The 19,015-nt window shown below is 43.9% G+C and overlaps 1 protein-coding gene across 1 annotated transcript in view; it reads left to right on the forward strand.

Annotated features, from left to right (window-relative positions):
- CRLF3 (cytokine receptor like factor 3) overlaps positions 1–10,676 on the forward strand; it is a 32,602-nt gene extending 21,926 nt beyond the window's left edge. The window contains exons 7-8 of the mRNA XM_040641021.1: positions 8,021–8,133; positions 9,203–10,676. Of these exons, the coding sequence (XP_040496955.1) occupies positions 8,021–8,133; positions 9,203–9,459 (370 nt within the window). The 3' untranslated portion in view covers positions 9,460–10,676. The remainder of the gene's footprint in view (positions 1–8,020; positions 8,134–9,202) is intronic.
- The last annotated feature ends 8,339 nt before the right edge of the window (positions 10,677–19,015 follow it).

The following is a 19,015-nucleotide window of genomic DNA, read 5'->3' on the forward strand; positions in this document are numbered from 1 at the left end:
GCTTTCCTTGCTTCCAACATTTTCTGATCTAACCGGTTTTTTTAAACCATGTTTTTACCTTCTTTTCTCTACCACCTCCTTTCTTTAAAACAGCGTCCTTTCAAACAGCCTTCTTTAATCCTAATAACCTAGGAGGGTACTGTCTTCCTTTCACAGATGACGAAACAGAGGCACAGGGACCGTGGGACTTGCTAGTATTTGCATCCTGACAGTCTAGCCCTGAAAGGCTGTGCTCTTAACCGCTGTGCTGCCTGCCTCCCCACAGGTCACATGAGCTGGTAAATCAGAGGCCAACAGGCTAGCTGTTTTTGGTTACAAACTTTTTCTTTAAAAGAACAAACAAAATTTAATGTTACGGTTACAGTTATTGATTGCTCTGTAACAAACCACCCCAAAACTTAGAAGCTTAAAACAGTAGTCATTATTTGGCTCAGGAAACTGCAGTGTGCAGAGCTTGGCAAGGGCAGCTCATCTCTGCTTCTGTGTTAGTAGCTGGAGTAACGATGAGAGACGGTGGATCTGCTTTCACGATGGCTCAGTCGCATGGCTGGCGAATGGATCCCGGTTCTGGGTGTCTCTGGGTGTAGGCCTCTCTGCGGGCTGCTTGGGCTTCCTCACAGGATGGTGGCTGGGTTCCAAGATTGAGCATCCCAAGAGATAGGAAGTGGAAGCTGCAGCAGCCACCAGTTTTTAAGGCCCGGGCCTAGAAGTGGACATAATATCACTTCTACCACATTGTACCGTTCATTCAGAGTCTGGATCCCAGAGAAGGGACATAGACCCCACTTCTTGATGGCAGAAGTGTCAAAGGATTTGGGGGCTTTGTTTTAGAAATGCTATGGTTGATAGCTGTTAGAAACTAGGGGTCGCTTGGTTAAATGCTTACCTTTGGTTAAGTGTTAGCATGCCCTTTTCTGAATAAATGTAAGCTTAAGGAGATCTTTCTTTTTCTGTATAAGGCTGGTCTCTGTCATTACCAGGTATATCTTCAGTTCTGTTAGCTCCTCATATTAAAAAAAAAAAATCTTACTAATTTGATCTTTCCTGGGAAGATTAGGAATAGGGCATAGTCCCTACTAGGAATAGGAAGTTAATTTGTTTTGGGGCGCCTGTCTGGGTCAGTCAAAGGAGCATGTGACTCTTGATCTTGGGGTCATGCGTTCGAGCCCCACATTGGGTACAGAGATTACTTAAATAAATAAACTTTTAAAAAAAGTTAATTTAGGGTCTTTGAAATCTTGTTGGTTTCTCCTTATATTGAGAGAGAACGCATTGTTCTGTGGAGAATACAGCTTTGCTGGGTTTTGCATTTTGCCAAAGTGGTCTCCTCTAGAAATATGATATGTAGTCCTTTGAGGTTAGAGTTTGGCTCTTATGACAGATGTGGGGAATGCCAGACAGAAGAGTTTTCCACACAAACTCTTGATTAGATAGACTTGGGTGAGGTAAGACAGCTGGTTTCCTAAGTAGATCTCCTTTAAGATTATATACCCTAGGGGCGCCTGGGTGGCACAGCGGTTAAGCGTCTGCCTTCGGCTCAGGGCGTGATCCTGGCGTTCTGGGATCGAGCCCCACATCAGGCTCCTCCACTGGGAGCCTGCTTCCTCCTCTCCCACTCCCCCTGCTTGTGTTCCCTCTCTCGCTGGCTGTCTCTCTCTCTGTGTCAAATAAATAAATAAAATCTTTAAAAAAAAAAAAAAAAGATTATATACCCTGGCTTTTAGTTTGTCTCTCGAAGGAGTGTTTTGTGATATCATGAAGGTGTATCTGCTTTAAAGTATTCACATATAATAGTTCTTCCAAGTAATCTAAGGAATGTTTCTTAGGCCTTTTTCCCACCCATACTCTCTCTGTCTTAAACTACTTTTTTAAAACGTAAGGACGGGCGCCATTTTACATTCCCACCAGCACGGGTGAGATTTTCAGTTGTTCTGCATCCCTGCTTGCATTTGGTACTGTCAGTTGTTCAGTTGTTCCCTTTTTAAAAATATTTTATTTTTTTAAGTAATCTTTACACCCAACGTGGGGCTTGAACTCACGACACCAAGATGAGTCACACGCTCCACCAACGGAGCCAGCCAGGCCCCCCTTTGTTTGCGCTTTTAACTTCAGCTATTTTATATACAGGTAGTTGTACCTTATTGTGGTTTTAATTTTCTTTCTGATAGCCAAAGATAGTTCTCTTTTCCTGTGCTCGCTTCTTGGCCTTTGTATATCTTTGTTGGTGTGAAGTGTCTTTTCAGATCTCTTGCCTATTTAAAACAATTTTTTTAAATTATTGAAATTTGTTGAGTATACGTCTTATGTTTTTTTACCAGTTTGAGGCTTGTCTTTTCGTTTTTTGACACTGTCCTTTGTGGAGTATAAGTTTGCTGATTTTGACGAAATACAATTTACCTGTTCATCCAGTGCTTTTGGTGTCGTGTCTAAGAAATCTTTGCCCTAATGCAGGGTCACAAGATGTTTTCCTAAGTTTTCTTGTGGACGCTTTATGTTTTTAAGTTTTACGTTCAGATCTATGAGCCATTTTGAGTTACTTTTAGTATAATATGTGAAATACGGGTTGAATTGGGTTTTGTTTAGGATCTGGTCCAATAGTTCCTGCATTGTTTGTTGAAAAGACTCTCTTCTCTCTGCTGAATTGACTTTTCACCTTTCTCAAAAAGCAATTGACCGTACGTGTGGGCGTCCGCTTCTGGCCTCTGTTTCATTGGTCTGTGTGTTTCTCCCTTCCCAGAACTATAACCTTGCTTACTGTGGCTTTATCGTAAGGCTTGATATCAGGTAGTAGGATTCTTCCAACTTTATTCTTTTTGTTTTAGTTATTCTAGTGCCTCCTTCTTTCTGTTTAACTCTAGATTCAGCTTGTCCGTTTCTAAGAAAAAAATTTTTTTACTGGGATTTTGATTGAAATTGACTTGAATCTGTAGATCAGTTTGGGAATAATTAGTATTTTAATATTTTGATTGTTCCAATCTGTGGATATGGTGTATTTCTTAGTTTCTAGAAAAATATCTTTCATCATTGTTTTGTCATTTCTCTTTTTCTTGTCTCATTACACTGACTACAAAGTTGGATTCCGAATAGCAGTGTTGAATGCTGACATGCTGATTGTACATCTTAGCAGGAAAGCATTCAGTCCTTCACATTAAGTATGATGCTAGCTGTAGGGTTTGTTTTGTTTTGTTTTCTCAAGGATTTTATTTTATTTTTTTTTTATTTTTTATTTTTTAAAGATTTTTTATTTATTCGACAGACATAGAGACAGCCAGCGAGAGAGGAAACACAAGCAGGGGGAGTAGGAGAGGAAGAAGCAGGCTCATAGCGGAGGAGCCTGACATGGGGCTCGATCCCATAACGCCAGGATCACGCCCTGAGCCGAAGGCAGACGCTTAACCGCTGTGCCACCCAGGCACCCCTCAAGGATTTTATTTTTAAGTAATCTCTGCACCCAGTGTGGGGCTCGAACTTACAACCCGAAGCTCAAGCATCACATTCTCTATTGACTGAGCTAACCAGGTGCCCAAACTGTAGGTTTTTTGTAGATACCTTCTATCAGGTTAAGAAAGCTCCCTTCTAGGGGCGCCTAGGTGGCTCAGTTGGTTGGGCGTCTGCAATTGGCTCAGGTCATGATCCAGGAGTCCCTGGCTCCCTGCTCAGTGGGGAGTCTGCTTCTTCCTCTCCCTCTGCTCCTCCCCCAACTCATGTACTCTCTCTCACTCTCTCTCTCAAATAAATAGAATTTTTAAAAAAGAAAGGAAATTCCCTTCTAATTGTGCTGTGCTGAGAGTTTTATCCATAAGTGAATGTTTAATTTTGTATAATTATTTTTATACATTTGTTAACATAATCATACCATTTTTTCTTCTGCTAATAGAGTGAATTACAGTGATAGATTTTTTTTTTAAAGATTTTATTTATTTGTTTGACAGAGAGAGATAGCCAGCAAGAGAGGGAACACAGGCAGAGGGAGTGGGAGAGGAAAAAGCAGGCTCCCAGCAGAGGAGCCTGATGTGGGGCTCGATCCCAGTACTCTGGGATCACGCTCTGAGCCGAAGGCAGACGCTTAGCGACTGAGCCACCCAGGCGCCCCTACAGTGATAGATTTTTGAACATTGAACCAGCTTTGCATTCCCCAGAGAACATCCCCTTTGTCGTATATTATCTTTATATATATTGCTAAATTTGGCTTTTAATATTTTGTTGGGGATTTTTATATCTCTTCATGAGAGAGACATTTGTCTTTTTTCTTATGATGCTTTTGGTTTTGGTTTTGACTAGCCTTACAAAGTGAGGTGGGAAGTGTTTCTTCCTCTTCTGTTTCCAGAACTGTTGGTGTAAAATTAGTATTATTTCTTCCTTAAATGTTTGGCAGAATTAACCAATCAATTTGCCATCCGAGAATTTTCTTTATTGGAAGATTTCCAATTTCTGTAGTAGATACAGGACATTCAAGTTATCAGGTTTCTTTTGAGAGAGGATAAAAGCTGTTTGAGGTTTTGTACAGTAAGCAGTATATTTCTATCTCAGATATATTTCAGAAATCCTCCTTTTCAATGACTTGACAAGGCACCCCTTCTTTCTCTCATTCCTGACGTGTGAAGCTGTGCCATGACCCTCTTTGTTCATATATGGCTCATTCTCTATTCCTTGGGCTAGTTTTCCTGTTAGTGACACAGACTAACTGGCTGTGTTCCTGGAAGCACTTTGCAGTCTTCCCAGTAGTGTGTGAGGGTCGTGATGTCACTGCATCCTTGTCAGTATTAAGTATTGCTGTTTTAATCAATCTGTAGCTGCTAGGCTCAAAGAAAAATTTCATTTTATGTCTTATATTTATCATAAAGTTGGATATTTTTCATATTTATTAGCTAAGCAACTGAATTCCTGGATTTTGCTCCAAGTATTCACTGTGAAGAAAAAAATTTGAGATTGTGTAAGAAAGAGGATGTGTCACTTAAATTCAATCAAAGTTAGCCAAAGTGCAGAGTAATAGGGATAATAGATTAGCCCTCTTGTTACCATCAAAATCGCTCCTGTTTTGGGCCATGTTCTCTCTCAGAATATTTTACCTTTGAGACAAATTATTACCCAGGATGTTCTACTCCTTTACTCTATGCAGTGGATGTATTTCTAGTATCTTGTCCATAAATTAATTTTTTATTAATTGTATTTCAGTTGTACATGCATTAGAGGAGGTCACTGTACCCTGCCATAAATTATTTTGTACAGCATTTTTCTTTTTTATATAGTTTCTTAAAAACTAGTTTTATGTGAGAGAACAACTACCGTAGTGTCTGAGCATACACTGTCCTGACTACTTGTCTTACAGCTTAAAAATTCAGTGATTTTAAACCTCCATTCTATTTCTTAGTGAAATATGGAAATAATTCTGTGTCTCAGATATATTAGCTGTTTACTTTCTGGTTCATTCCATGTTCAGAGCAACTTTTGTAAACTTTTTATGTCGTGCTTGTCTTTATTACCTGCCGTTTTGGTGAAAGATGCTTTTAGGAATTACTTTGTCATTTTTTCAGATTAGGAGTTGTTTTCTTCTTTCCAGGATTTTTTTTTTCTCTCACTGCATTGAGGGCCTTTTCTGTTTTACTGCTATTTATTTATTTGAGAGAGAGCAGGGGAAGGGACAAAGGGGAAGGAAGAGGGACAAGCAGACTCCCCGCTGAGTGCAGAGCCCAACACAGGGCTTGATTTCACAACCCTGAGATCATGACCTGAGCTGAAATCAATCAAGAGTCTGACACTCAACCGACTGAACCGCCCAGGTACCCCCACTGATAGTCTTATGTGAGCTTCCTTTTTTTTTTTTTTTTAAAGATTTTATTTATTTATTAGACAGAGATAGAGACAGCCAGCGAGAGAGGGAACACAAGCAGGGGGAGTGGGAGAGGAAGAAGCAGGCTCATAGCAGAGGAGCCTGATGTGGGGCTCGATCCCATAACGCCGGGATCACGCCCTGAGCCGAAGGCAGACGCTTAACCGCTGTGCCACCCAGGCGCCCCTATGTGAGCTTCCTTGTGCATGATGAGTCACTTTTCTTTTGCTGCTTTAAAAATTCTCAGTCTTTGAGTTTGGACAATTTGATTATAATGTGTGTCAATGTGATTTCTTGGGTTTATCCTGGTTGGTGTCCATTAGGCTTCTTGAATCTAGATGTCCATTTCCTGCTCCATATTTGGGAAGTTTTCAGCCATTATACCTGGTTTTGTATAGGAACTGACCCTCACAAATGATCTCAGCTAGAGATGCTGAGAACCTCTGAAACCTTTTTTGGGAGGATGTGACTTCGCTGGGCTTGCGCGTGCAGTTTCTCAACCGGAGAACTATGTGGGTCTTTCAGGAGCTCATAATCTCTTGCTCCCTCTGGTGCCTGTTTGTGGCACTGCCTGTTCTCTGATGTGACGGCAGCAAGCCGCCTTCTTCTCTCTCGTACTCAGTGGCCCCCAGGCATCCCGAGTTTGCCAGCTCCCCATCAGTGCCCACATCAAGTGAGACAGATACCATTCTCTTGAGCAGCCCTGTGAAAAGCTGGCACAGAAGCACATTCAGTTCCTCTCTCTTCCTCTGAGGGAGAGAAGCCTGAACTTATGCCCCTGCTCCCAGTCACACCGAGTCGTACTGGCTGTGGGATGCCACCCCTCCCATTTCTTTGGTCCTAGCAGCGGTCAGGCAGCCATACTATGCTTGTTCTGTCAGTGCTTTAAAGGAAGCACAACAGCAGTCAAGCCTTCAGGCAGCCTTCCAAAGAGTTGGAATGTCGGATGCACGCTCCACTCCTCTCTTTCTCCCTGTCCCCAAGGAAAAAGTCAGAAGCCGCGGTGTTCTTGCCAGCCACTGAGCTGTGTAGCTTGGGAGAGGGACTGACTTGGGAAAGTGAAATTTCTCTTCTTACCAATTTCAATGCAGCTGTTTTCAGCTTGTGCTCCCTTGGGGTACTGCAGCTTCGTATCGGGATTCTGGAAACCTCATAAAGGTATTTTGGTCTGTATCTCATTGTTAAAGCAGTGTTTCTGTGCTAGAAAGAGGACTGGGACTTACGATTCTGCCATATGGCTCAATGGCTCACACCACTCTCCTCTTCCCCGTACTTCTTAAGACTGCTGGTTTAGGAGTGACATGACTTCAAAAACCCACCCATGTATTTATTTTGATGCTGCGTGTTTGCCACTTTGTAACAAAAGACATTTTGAGGCCATACCAAGTATAACTAATCACCTCTTCCCTTGGTACAGCTACATTCTGTTCCTTGCTAATTTTTCTTTTTCTGTCCTTGGAAAGTCTGGCTTTCTGGAACGGAGGGGAAGATGCATCTGGTAGTAGAGATACAGGTTGACTTTATGTGTATGTTTCCTTTTTCTAGAGTGCATGTTGATGTACTTTGAGACCAAAACACAAAGGGAAGTGCTTAAACCTTCCACATAAGAAGTTCTCCATGCAAACTATGTTAATGACTATATTACCCAATTTTTAAAGATTATAAAGTCTATTTATAAAGGCTTTAAATACTTGATAAACAGTAGTCAAACCATTGCATAGACTCTCACTTTGAAGGTTTAGGTGATGGCAGTGACTTTTCTTATAATGGCAAGTATGACAAGTTTTCCACGTGACTAGAGCCAGAGCATAAAATGGGAATGTGCCGTCATAGCTGTAAATAGTTAGCATAGCGTGTACCGTCAGAATGCCTGGGTTCCTGTCTTGCGTCCAGCACTCCGCCAGGCGATCAGGGTCAGGCTAGTTAGCCTCTTTTTAATCTTGTTTTTTCTCATGTATAATGGGTAGGGTAATGACAGCACCCACTTCATGGGTTATTAGGTGAATTCAGTGAGGTGATTGATACAGATAGATGTAAACGTTTTAGATCAGTGCCTGGAATTTAGGAAGTGCTGTATCACTGTTAGCTATATCAAGAGCAATTGTGATGAGATTGCTCTCTTTAACCTTAGTAACTGTTAAAAATCATGTTTAAAAAAAAAGATTAATGACCTTTCTACTTCGTTTACAGAGTTGAAACCGTGGGCCAGCCAGACAGAAGAGACAGTATAGGAGTGTGTGCAGAAAAACAGAACGGCTGCGACTCTCTGCAGCGTGACCAGGCGGTGTGCATTAGTACAAACGGTAAGAGACACGTAACTGCCGGCCTCTTCGAAATCTGGGGATGACCGTAGTGAGATAGGAATCTGTCCCAACATCACACATTTGTAGCGAGAGATGAGAAAGTTTAAGTCTTTATGACGTATCTGTATGGCTATTACGTACCAGGCATTATTCTGTTACCTTTACAAATAATAAATCATTTAATACTTTGAACAACTTGTTGAGGTGGGAGAGTAGTATTATACCCATTTTATGGATGATGAACACTGAGCCACAGAGAGGTTGAGTGACCTGGCTTAGAGGTGATTCAGTTGGGGTTTGCACCAGGCAGCCTATCTCTGGATTCTGTGTGCGTGGGTCATCTAAATTCAACATCCATTGGTGAACCGAGGAGAGAGTTTACTTAATTTGTGGTATCTCCCAAGGGTTCTTTGGCCCCTTACTCTACAGTAATCACACATTTTAATTTCATTTTTTATTTTATTTTTTCAAAAACTTTATTTATTTATTTGAGAGAGAGAACGAGAAGGGAGTGAGGAGAGGCAGAGGGAGAGGGAGAAGCAGACTCCCTGCTGAGCAGGAGCCCGACTAGGGGCTTGATCCCAGGACCCTGACATCATGACCTGAGCCGAAGGCAGACGCTTAACTGACTGTGCCCCGGCGCCCCTCACAGTAATCACACTTCTAAAATCCCCTCTCAAGGTGTGTTACTAGGTTGTGTATGGGAAGGCAGTAGGTAGGAGGAGATTCTTGTTTATTTCATGTGCAACAATGTTGCTATTCCACAGCATATAATCTTGTAATGGAGTCAAGTTTCTTTTGAGCCATCCATGTGGGGAAACTTAGTCTCCATTCTAAAAGAGTAGAACCCTGGACCAGAACTCTAAAATGGGATTAAAACGTAAACTTCTCCTGCCCTGGGGAGGGGGGTTAATTAACATATTGAGATGCATCCTCTTTGACTGGTTGGCATCCCAAAATGTGTTCTTGATCTGAGCTGGGAAATTACCTGGGTTATGAGTCATCCAGAATCCGTTTTAGTCCTTCATTGCTGCTCACATGTAAATGACTCTTCACCTTAACGTTTTAGGTGCAGTTTTTGTAAATGGGAAAGAAATGACTAATCAGTTGCCAGCAGTTACTTCTGGGTCCACTGTCACATTTGACGTTGAAGCTGTGACTCTAGGATCCACCAATAATAACGAAGGAGGAAACTTCAAGCTTCGAGTGACTATTAGCTCGAATAACAGAGAAGTGGTGTTTGATTGGTTACTTGAGCAGTCTTGCGGCTCTCTTTATTTTGGATGCTCGTTTTTCTATCCTGGATGGAAAGTGTTGGTGTTCTAGATTTTCGGCTGATCGGCTTTGGTGTTGCAAGGTTTTAGCCGTAGCTGTCTTCAGCTCAGTTTAGTTGTCATTGGTTAAAAAAGAAATTGTTAGATTCATCTCTCAGTTAAACCATGGGAAATGGAAATTGTTGACTGGATTTACTTCGGAATGTTTGAGCAATAAGAGATTTGACTGCTGTGGACAAAACTGTAGTGCAGTCAGTCTTACTTGTAATGATATTAATTGAAATATCAGCATCACGATAAAAATGAAATTGGCTTTTAAAGTATGAGGAGATACAGAAAGCCCTATGCCCTTCCACTGTGTACTTTTGGAAAGTTGACTATTAGAACAGAAAAACGTAATGTAACATTATCTTATTAAGTTTCTATCTTTTAAGGATCCAAGGCCATGTAAAACTTTAGGATCAAACAGTAGGAATAGACCAGCCAGCAGCCGGAGTGCTGTAACACACACTCACTTGTGTGCTGTCCACACGAGTGGTGAACACACTCTCCGTATTCAGGTATTTGTAAGCAGTATTGAATTTTATCTCATGTTCAGTAATCTTTAAAGTCCCAAAAGCGTGATAATTTTTGCGTCGTTATAAATGCCTGAGCAAATGTCTGCAGTAGGCAAAGTATTTTCTTTTTTCTTTCCGTGCAGTTCGATTCATGGTAGGCCAGAGGACTCTTACAGGGTAAAACTACTCATGACCGTAGCATGGGCAGCAGTAGCCGCTCACATACATGTCATATGCACACGTGCGTACCCGCCTCAGCGATGTGTGTCGTTCCTCCTCAGAGGGGGTGAGCTGCAGTCCAGTTCAATGTCAGTTTTACAAACGGTCTGTTAGTGGGCCAAACAAATCTAAGGTAAATACTTGACCTCTTTTTTGAAAAACTTCAATTTGTTTAAGATATTTATTTGAAGGACTTACTTAGTGTGTAAAGATGACTGTCTTACCTTGCTATACCAGCTACAGAGGTTTTTTTAATGTGAATTTTTTTCCTTCATTTTTAACAATAGAAATGTGGAAAAGCAAGTTTGATATTTTTGTAAGATAATTTATTGGGGGATTCAGATTCCCTGTTAGACAATCATGACCCTTTACCCTTGCCTTTGTATATGTAAGTAAGCCGTCTTTCATTTGTGTAGTGATTGTTAAGAAGATTTGCTAGAATGTAGATGCCTCGTCCAGCTGTCTGAAACAAAATAAAAAACTTAAAGTTAAATGTGTGTATTTTTTCTTCTGTGAGATTTGATGAACCCAATTTTAATCTTCTAAGTCGAGGGAGAAAAGGATTTCGTGTGTCTCTGGTTTGTTTTTGTTGTTTTTGTTGTGTGTGTTTTTTTTTTTTAAGATTTTATTCATTTATTTGAGAGAGAGAGAGCACAAACTGGGGGAGGAGCAGAGGGAGGGGGAGAAGCAGACTCCCCACTGAGCACAGAACCTGACACAGGGCTCGATCCCAGAACCCTGAGATCACGACCTTAAGTTGGATGCTTCACCAGCTGAGCCACCCAGGTGCCCCTTGTCTCCGGTCATTTTAATACAGATGTTATTGTAACTTGTGACAGTTCACTTACACTTTCTTACATTCTGTGTATCTGATACCGAGCATAGTGCCTGACACATAACATGGGTACAAGAAACGTTGGCACATTCAGTGAATGTGGATGGATTATTTTCTCCAGTTTGGGTGATGATAATTATAACAACTATAAAAATTGATATTTATTGAACACCTACTATGTGCCCGGCACAATGCTGAATTTTCCCCTTTTTTTTCTTTTTTTAAAAGATTTTATTTAACATTTGAGAAAGAGAGAGACAGAGCACAAGCAGGGGAGAGGGAGAAGCAGACTCCCCGCTGAGCTGGGAGCCCAACGTGGGGCTCGATCCCAGGACCTGGAGATCATGACCTGAGCCAAAGGCAGACGCTTAACCCTCTGACCCACCCAGACGCCCCAATGCTAAATTTTCAAAATACATTTATTATCTTATTTAATCCACATATGCTACTTACTATACTGTTATTCTGCTTTACAGACAATAAAACTTAGGCTCAAGATGTGACCTAATTTGTCCAAGGTGATGACTAGAAACTAATCTCGTCAGGATCCTAGCCCAGACCTGATGCTCTCTGGAGCCCCCGCTCACAACCGTTGTGCTCCCGGGAAGAGTGGACACTGGGGGGAAAGGCTTAGGGGGAGATAAGAATCAACGACGGGAGCAAGGGTAGCAGTTGCCGGAGTGGCGCTGAGAAAGGACGGGCTGACTGGCTCTGCCTCAAGATCTCAGGGAGCAAAGTCAACCTTAAAAGGCGAGTGGAAATTTGCGAAGCCCAGAACTGGCCTCCGAAGCAGAAGGGAAAGCACTTGTAGTCCTGGTGGAGGTGAGCACGCGTGTGTCACGGCGGTGGGACCGGTATGTGAGGCCGCGGGGAAGGGCTGACGGGGGCAGAGGAGTCGCATGCGGTGTGTTTGTTTTGAAACTCACAGACCGATTTCCAGAGGGGCTTAGCCGTTCTGATGAATGCGTGGTGACCTCTCACCATGGTTTCCGTCTGCATTCCCCGAATGGCTAATGATGTTGAGCATCTCCTCTCGTGCTTATTTGCCATCTGTAAATTCTCTTTTACCCATTTTTCTAATTGGATTGTTTATTTACTGTTAAGTTTTAATAGTTCTTTGTACGTCTAGCTGCTGGTGCCTTGTTGGACGTCTGGTCTGCAAATACCTTGTCTCTAGCTTATCTTCTCATCCTTGGACCAGGGTCTTTTCCAGAGTAGAAGTTTCTAATGTTGATGAAATCAAGTTTATTAATTTTTCCTGTTATGGATTGTGCTTCTGGTGTCAAGTCTAAGGACTCTTTGCCTCGCCCTAAATCCCACAGAGTTTCTCCTGTGTTTTTTCCTCAAGTTTTATAGCTTCACATATTACATTTAAGTCTGTGATCCATTTTTTTCTTTAAAGATTTTATTTATTTATTTGACAGAGAAAGTGAGAGAGCACAAGCAGGGGGAACAGCAGAGGGAGAGGGAGAAGCTGGCTACCCACTGAGCAAGGAGCCCCACGTGGGGCTCGATCCCAGGACCCTGGGATCATGACCTGAGCCGAGGGCAGACGCTTGACCATCTGAGCCACCCAGGCGCCCCTGTGATCCATTTTGATTTTATTTTTTATAAGGTTAAGTTTCATTTGGGAACGTATCTGTTCATACAGATGTTAAGTCACTCCAGTGTCATTTTGTAACAAAGGCTATCTTTCCTCCATTGAACTGCTGTCACACCTTAGTCAAAAATTAGTTGGACATGTTTGTGTGAGTCTATTTTTACGTTCTCTGTTTGTTCCTTTGATCTATGGTCTGTCCGTCTGGCAGTACCACAGATTACTGTTGCTATATAAGGTTTTAAAATCTGGGGGCGCCTGGGTGGCTCAGTCGTTAAGCGTCTGCCTTTGGCTCAGGGCGTGATCTTGGAGTCCTGGGATCGAGCCCCACATCAGGCTCCTCCGCTGGGAGCGTGCTTCTTCCTCTCCCACTCCCCCTGCTGTGTTCCCTCTCTCGCTGGCTGTCTCTATCTCTGTCGAATAAATAAATAAAATCTTAAAAAAAAAAAAAATCTTTAAAAAAATAATAAATAAATAAAAATAAAATCTGATAGACTCATTTGTCTCTTATTCATCCTTTAAGAACTTGTTTTAGTGGACAGCCTGGCTGACTCGGCCGAGCATCCAACTCTTGATCTTGGGGTCGTGAGTTCGAGTCTCATGACGGGTGTAGAGATTACTTAAAAAATATACATACATACGTAGATACATAAATGCATAGTAAAAAAAAAAGTTGTTTTAGCTATTCCAGTTTCTTCACTTTCTCATGTAGATTTTAGAATAATGTTGTTTCTATCTATAAAAAGTCTTGCTGGGATTTCAATAGGAATTGTGTTAAACCTATCAATTTGGGAAGAGCTGACATCCTTACCATGTTGAGTGCATATTCATTCGTGTATATATATATATATGCATTAATATATTGTATAATGTATATTACATATGTATGTTGTGTACGTGTATTTATACAGATATATATGTAGGTATACCTATGCCTACATTAGTACGATAATGGGATTTTTAATAATCGCCAAAGTCCTCTTTGGATTTCTTTGCATTAGCGGAAATAGGTACTAATGTAGGTATTTCGTGAAGTGAAGTGTAATGTGAACTTTCGGAAAGCAGGAGTATTGTTCACTTTACACCACTTCAGCTCAGGAGAAGGTTCACAGGAGCCCTCCACTTTCGATAGCAGGGGCTATAAAACTGACCGGTTGATTGGTCATCATGTTACCAGTTCAAGTGAAATAATCCTTATCTCTTTATCCTTTTCCATTTACAGCATAATTTTCTTTCGTAAATATTTTCTCTATATACATCTAGAACCATATCAGACAATGTTGCCTTAACTATAAAAAACATATTTCGGAAAACTGAAGAGAAGAGGTGCCTGTCGTATTATCTATATTTCTGCTTACCGTGTCCTTTTGCCCTTCATGATGTTCCAAGTTTCCTTCTGTCACCATTTCCTTTCCGTTTCAAGAACTTCCTTTAGCCATTCTTCTGTGGTAAGTCTGCTGGTGAAAACTTCTCCTCGGTTTCTTCTGTATGAGAATGTTTTGATTTTCCCTTTATTCCTGGAGGATATTTCACTGAGTATAGGAGTCAAGGTTGAAAATTCTTTCTGGGAGATGGGGGGAAGCTTGAACTCATGACCCTGAGATCCAGACCTGAGCTGATACCCAGCAGTGGGATGCTTAACGGACGGAGCCACCCAGGCGCCCCAACAGTGCCTTTCTTTCAATGCTTGGAAAATGTTACGCCACCCTCCCCATGGCCTCTGATGAAAAATCAGCTGTCATCTTCATTTGTTTTTCCTTGTAGATAAGGTGTCATTTTTCTGTAGTTGCTTTCAATAAGTATATGTTCGTCTTTAGTTTTTAGAAGTTTAATTACCGTGTGTCCTTGCGTGGCTTTCTTTGGGGTTGTCCTCTTTGGGTTCCTCAGCTCCTTGAATTGTTAGGTTTACGTAATTTGCCACGTCTGGAAAGTTTGCAGCCATTTAAGCACTTTCTTCAGCCCTGTCCTCTTTTTCCTTTCCTTCCAGGACCACAGTGACACAAATTTTACATCTTTTGTCTGTTCTCACTGATTCCTGAGGTTTTGTTTGTTTGTTTGCCGTTGGTTTTCTCTCTGTCGTTCAGATTAGGTCATTCCTGTCCTTCTACTTCCAGTCCGCCGTGTCTGGCCTCTGTCCCGTCCCTTCTCCTCTTGGGCCCATTCACTGAGCTTTTGTTACTTGTTTTGGTGATTGTATTTTTCAGTTCTAAAACGTCCACTTGGATCGTCTTCGTACCTTCTATTTCTGTGCCAGGCTTTTTATATTCTTTGCTGAGGCTGTTGATTTTTCATCTGTGTCAAGTGTGTTCATAAGTGCTTGTTGAAACGTTTCAATCATGGCTTTGGTGATGGGGAGTCTTACGTGTCCGTTCCACTGGGCCAAGGGATGTTCAGATAGCTAATTAAAACATTATTCTGGTGGTTCCGCGAGGGTGTTTCTGGAAGAGATTAGCATCTGAATTGACGGACTGAGGAGAGCAGGTGGCTCTCCCCAGTGTGTTGGGCCTCCTCCGATCTGTTGATGGCTTCAACAGAACAAAAAGGCGGAGGCAGGTTGAATTCGCTCTCTGCTTATTTTTTTTTTAAGATTTTATTTATTTATTTGACAGAGAGACAGCCAGCGAGAGAGGGAACACAAGCAGGGGGAGTGGGAGAGGAAGAAGCAGGCTCCCAGCAGAGCAGGGAGCCCGATGCGGGGCTCGATCCCAGGACCCTGGGATCACGCCCTGAGCTGAAGGCAGCTGCTTAACGACTGAGCCGCGCAGGCGCTCCTGCTCTCTGCTTACTGAGCTGGAACATGGATCTCCTGCCCTCAGTGCTCCTGGTTCTGGGGCCTTCATATCTGGACTGGAATCTACACCCTTGGCTCTCAGGCCTTTGGACTACATCACCTGTTCTCTGGAGCTCCCAGTGTGCAGACAGCTGGTCTTGGGACTTCCCAGCTTCTATACTCGTGTACTGGTTTGTTTTTTCTAGAGAATTCTAATACAGTGCTTTTAAATCTTTGTCAGATAATTCAAATATCTTTGTCAGCCTGGTGTCGGCATCTGTTGTCTTTATTCAGTTTGAGATCTTTCTGGTTCTTGGGCCGACAAGTGATTTCCTACTGAAACGTGGGCATTTTGTGTTATGTTCTGAGACTTGGGATCTTATTTAAAGCTTCTCTCTCAGCTGGCTTTTTGACACCAGTCCAACAGGAAAAGATTGAGGGGAGGGGCACTGCCTCATTACCGCCGTGTGGAGATGGAAGGGTAGCCTCCCCTTGGCCTCCATGGACAGCCAGGGGAGAACCCTTGTTTGTGGCTGCGTGGGCGTGGGAGTTCCAGTTCCTTGGGTGATCTCCGGGGACGCTGCGGTGGGGGTGGCCTCATTACTGTAGGCAGTGGTGAAGTCTGGAGTCTCCACTACGTTCTTCTGAGCCTTCAATCAGAGAGAGAGCCCGATCCTGTTACTGCTGGTGGGGGCGGAGGTCCAGGCTCCTCTCTGTGGGAGATGGGTGTCTACATCGCTGCCCAGGGGGTGAGACGGTTTTGCCTAATTGGTCCTCTCTGACGCCATTTGGCAGAGGTGTTGGGGTATCTCGTGACAGCCCATGAATGTGGAAGTCCGGGCTCCCCACCTGGCCTTTGCCAGCACGGGCCAGGGTAAAGACACAGTCTTGTCCGTAGTTGTAGTTTCCTCGGGCTTCCGTCATCGATTTCCATAGTCTGGGTGCCTTAGACAGACACACTGATTCTCACAGTGCCGGAGGCCAAGAGTCTGAATTCCTGCTGTTGGCCAGACCGTGCTCCCTCCCAGGGATCTAGGGAGAAGCCTTCCCGGCCTCTGCTGGCTTCTGGCGCCTTCTGGCGGCTTCAGGGCCTCCTGCACTTGCCACCACCTAACTGCGGTCTCTGCCTCTAACTTCTCATGGCTACCTCCGTGTCTTACAAGGACACCTGTCTGGATCTAGAACCTGTCCAGGTAATCCACAGTGATCCTCTCTCAAGATCCTTAACTTACTTATATCTGCAAAGACTCCTGCCAAATGAGGCCACCATCACAGGTTCCAAGATGTGGACGTGTCTTTTGGGGGGCACCATTCAACCCTGTACAGTGGTGTTTGGTTGAAAGAGCTGTGATGGGGGACAAGTTTTCTGTCTTACTAGGGCTGCCCGTTTTGTGGTCCTTTGGCAAGAGAGAGCTGGCATGGAGCCCGATGCGGGGCTCGAACCCAGGACCCTGACGGAGATCATGACCTGAGCTGAAACCAAGAGTCACATGCTCAACCAACTGAGCCACCCAGGCGCTCCGTTTTCCCAGAGAAGCCTAAATTCTGAAGCTGTATAATAGACTTTAATATCAAGACATAAAAATGGAAAAGTAGAGACAAACCGTAAACACAGCCTTTATGAGGGATTTCCCCATAGAGAGGTAGAAAGTCAGCATCTGAGGGCCTCTGTTCTATATGAAGGATCAGGCCAAGATCAAGAAGTGAAACAGGCCGCCTGGGTGGCTCAGTCGTTAAGCATCTGCCTTCGGCTCAGGTCATGATCCCAGGGTCCTGGGCTCGAGTCATCTCGGGGACTGCTCCCTCTGCCTCTCCCCCTGCTCGTGCTCTCTCCATTTCCTGGAGAGCTTTTAAAGATAGCAAAAATTCTGATGTAATTGGTATCAGTGGAGCTCGGGCTTTTTTTGGTGTGTGTGTGTGCGCGCGCGTGTTTGTGTCTTTTAAGAAACAAAATGATTTTATTATGAAGGCAGATTCGGGAGCAGCTGCTGCGAAGTAGGTAAAGGTCGGTCCCCCACCTGCGTGTTTGCAGATCTCACTGTGTTCTGCAGGAGACTGTCCTTTATTCTGAAATCATCTTTCTTGCTCTCTTTGGACTTTTATAAAATGAAAGTGCCAGTAGATGTCAGTCAGGTTTGATTGTTTTGTTTGCAAAGCTTCTTACCAGACAAAACCGAAAGTCGGAAATGTGGAGACTGGGTCACCGGTGTGTGACGCGCGCGACTCTGGGACCTGCTCAGCACCCTGCATTGCCTCATCCGTGGCCATCCGAAAATTACCTTTTTAAAAATTAAAAAATTCTTTTTTTTGATTTCTATGTATTTGAGAGAGAGCGGGTGTGCGGGGGGAGGGGGGCAGCAGAGCGAGAGGGACCAGAGGACTCCAGCTCGGAGCCCAGCATGGGGCTCGATCGCGCCCCGAGCCAAAATCAAGCGTCGGACGCTCCACCCACGGAGCCACCCAGGCGCCCCCCCCATAAATACTTTCAAATGAAGACGCGTCCTTTTCTTTTTAAAAGACGAAAACTGTGTTCAGTGAAATAAGCCTCGTCTCTCATCAAAGCTTTTAATCTCATGAAATTTAATATTGATTAAAACAAAATTGACCTCTCTCTGCCGCTTCTGTGGTTTCGTGGGAGAATCGGACCGTGTCGGTACCATCGGGAGACTTCGCCACGTTCTGGAAACAGCTGCGGAAGCGGCAGCTTCTATGGCGCCGCGTGCGGTTCTCCTCGGAGGTGAGAACGGAGGCTTGGAGTCGGCGCAACCGCAGGGCTGTAGCAAGGGCGACGGGGATGCTCCCCAAGAGCAGGCTGCTTGCGCGGGGTCTCTCCGAAGGAGGCCTTGCGGTCTCGTCTTACCGGGGAGGAGACGGAGGCCGCGTGTTTCGCGTTCCGCGTCTCGAAGCGGCAAGAGCGCCACCGGTGGCAGGTCCCAGCCTAGCAACTCCCCGCTCTCCCGCCGCGCGCGACTCGCGTCCACACCAGCCTGTGTCCCCCGCGACACCTGCTTTGGTATTAGAGACTTTGGAACGTGGCTTATTAACAGATCGGTGAGGGTTTGCCTCTCCGGAATGTAGGACTCAGGAGGACCGCAGTCACAAGGTCTGGCTCAGTCCTCTTGGTACAATCCCGCCTGGCGAAGGCGAAGGACGTAGTAAGTGTTTCATGAATAAGTAAGTCTCCACGAGCCTAATGACTCACATGGTAACCCTGGTCCTGCTACAAAGCCTCAAAGAAGAACCGGCGCCGCCCCCACCCCCCTTAAGAGAACTAGGGATACTAGAGACAGAATCCACCCAAAAGAAAATCTTAGTTGGATTAGTGAAGAAGAAAGGAGCTAAGGTTTATTGGCTCCCCGCTATGGTTTGGGTGACTCATAAATTTAAGTGTCAGAATATAAAGAGCTTTTCGTCGGATACCTTTAGAACCTTGCCCCTTCTCTGCAGTTACAAGCAATGAATTTACTGAAGCAATAGATGCTTATTCAGGGATGGAGGGAAGAAGTAAAGTGACTCTGGTATTGACCCATGAGGCCCCGGGAGAACCCCTGAAACAGGTTCTGAGTCTTATTCAGCATCTCATTCCCTGCTTGGGACAAGCGCTGGCATGCATTTAATGGATGAAAGCAT

Source organism: Ursus maritimus, unplaced genomic scaffold (genome assembly GCF_017311325.1).
Source record: "Ursus maritimus isolate PB19 unplaced genomic scaffold, ASM1731132v1 scaffold_24, whole genome shotgun sequence".
In the NCBI taxonomy this organism is placed as follows: domain Eukaryota; kingdom Metazoa; phylum Chordata; class Mammalia; order Carnivora; family Ursidae; genus Ursus; species Ursus maritimus.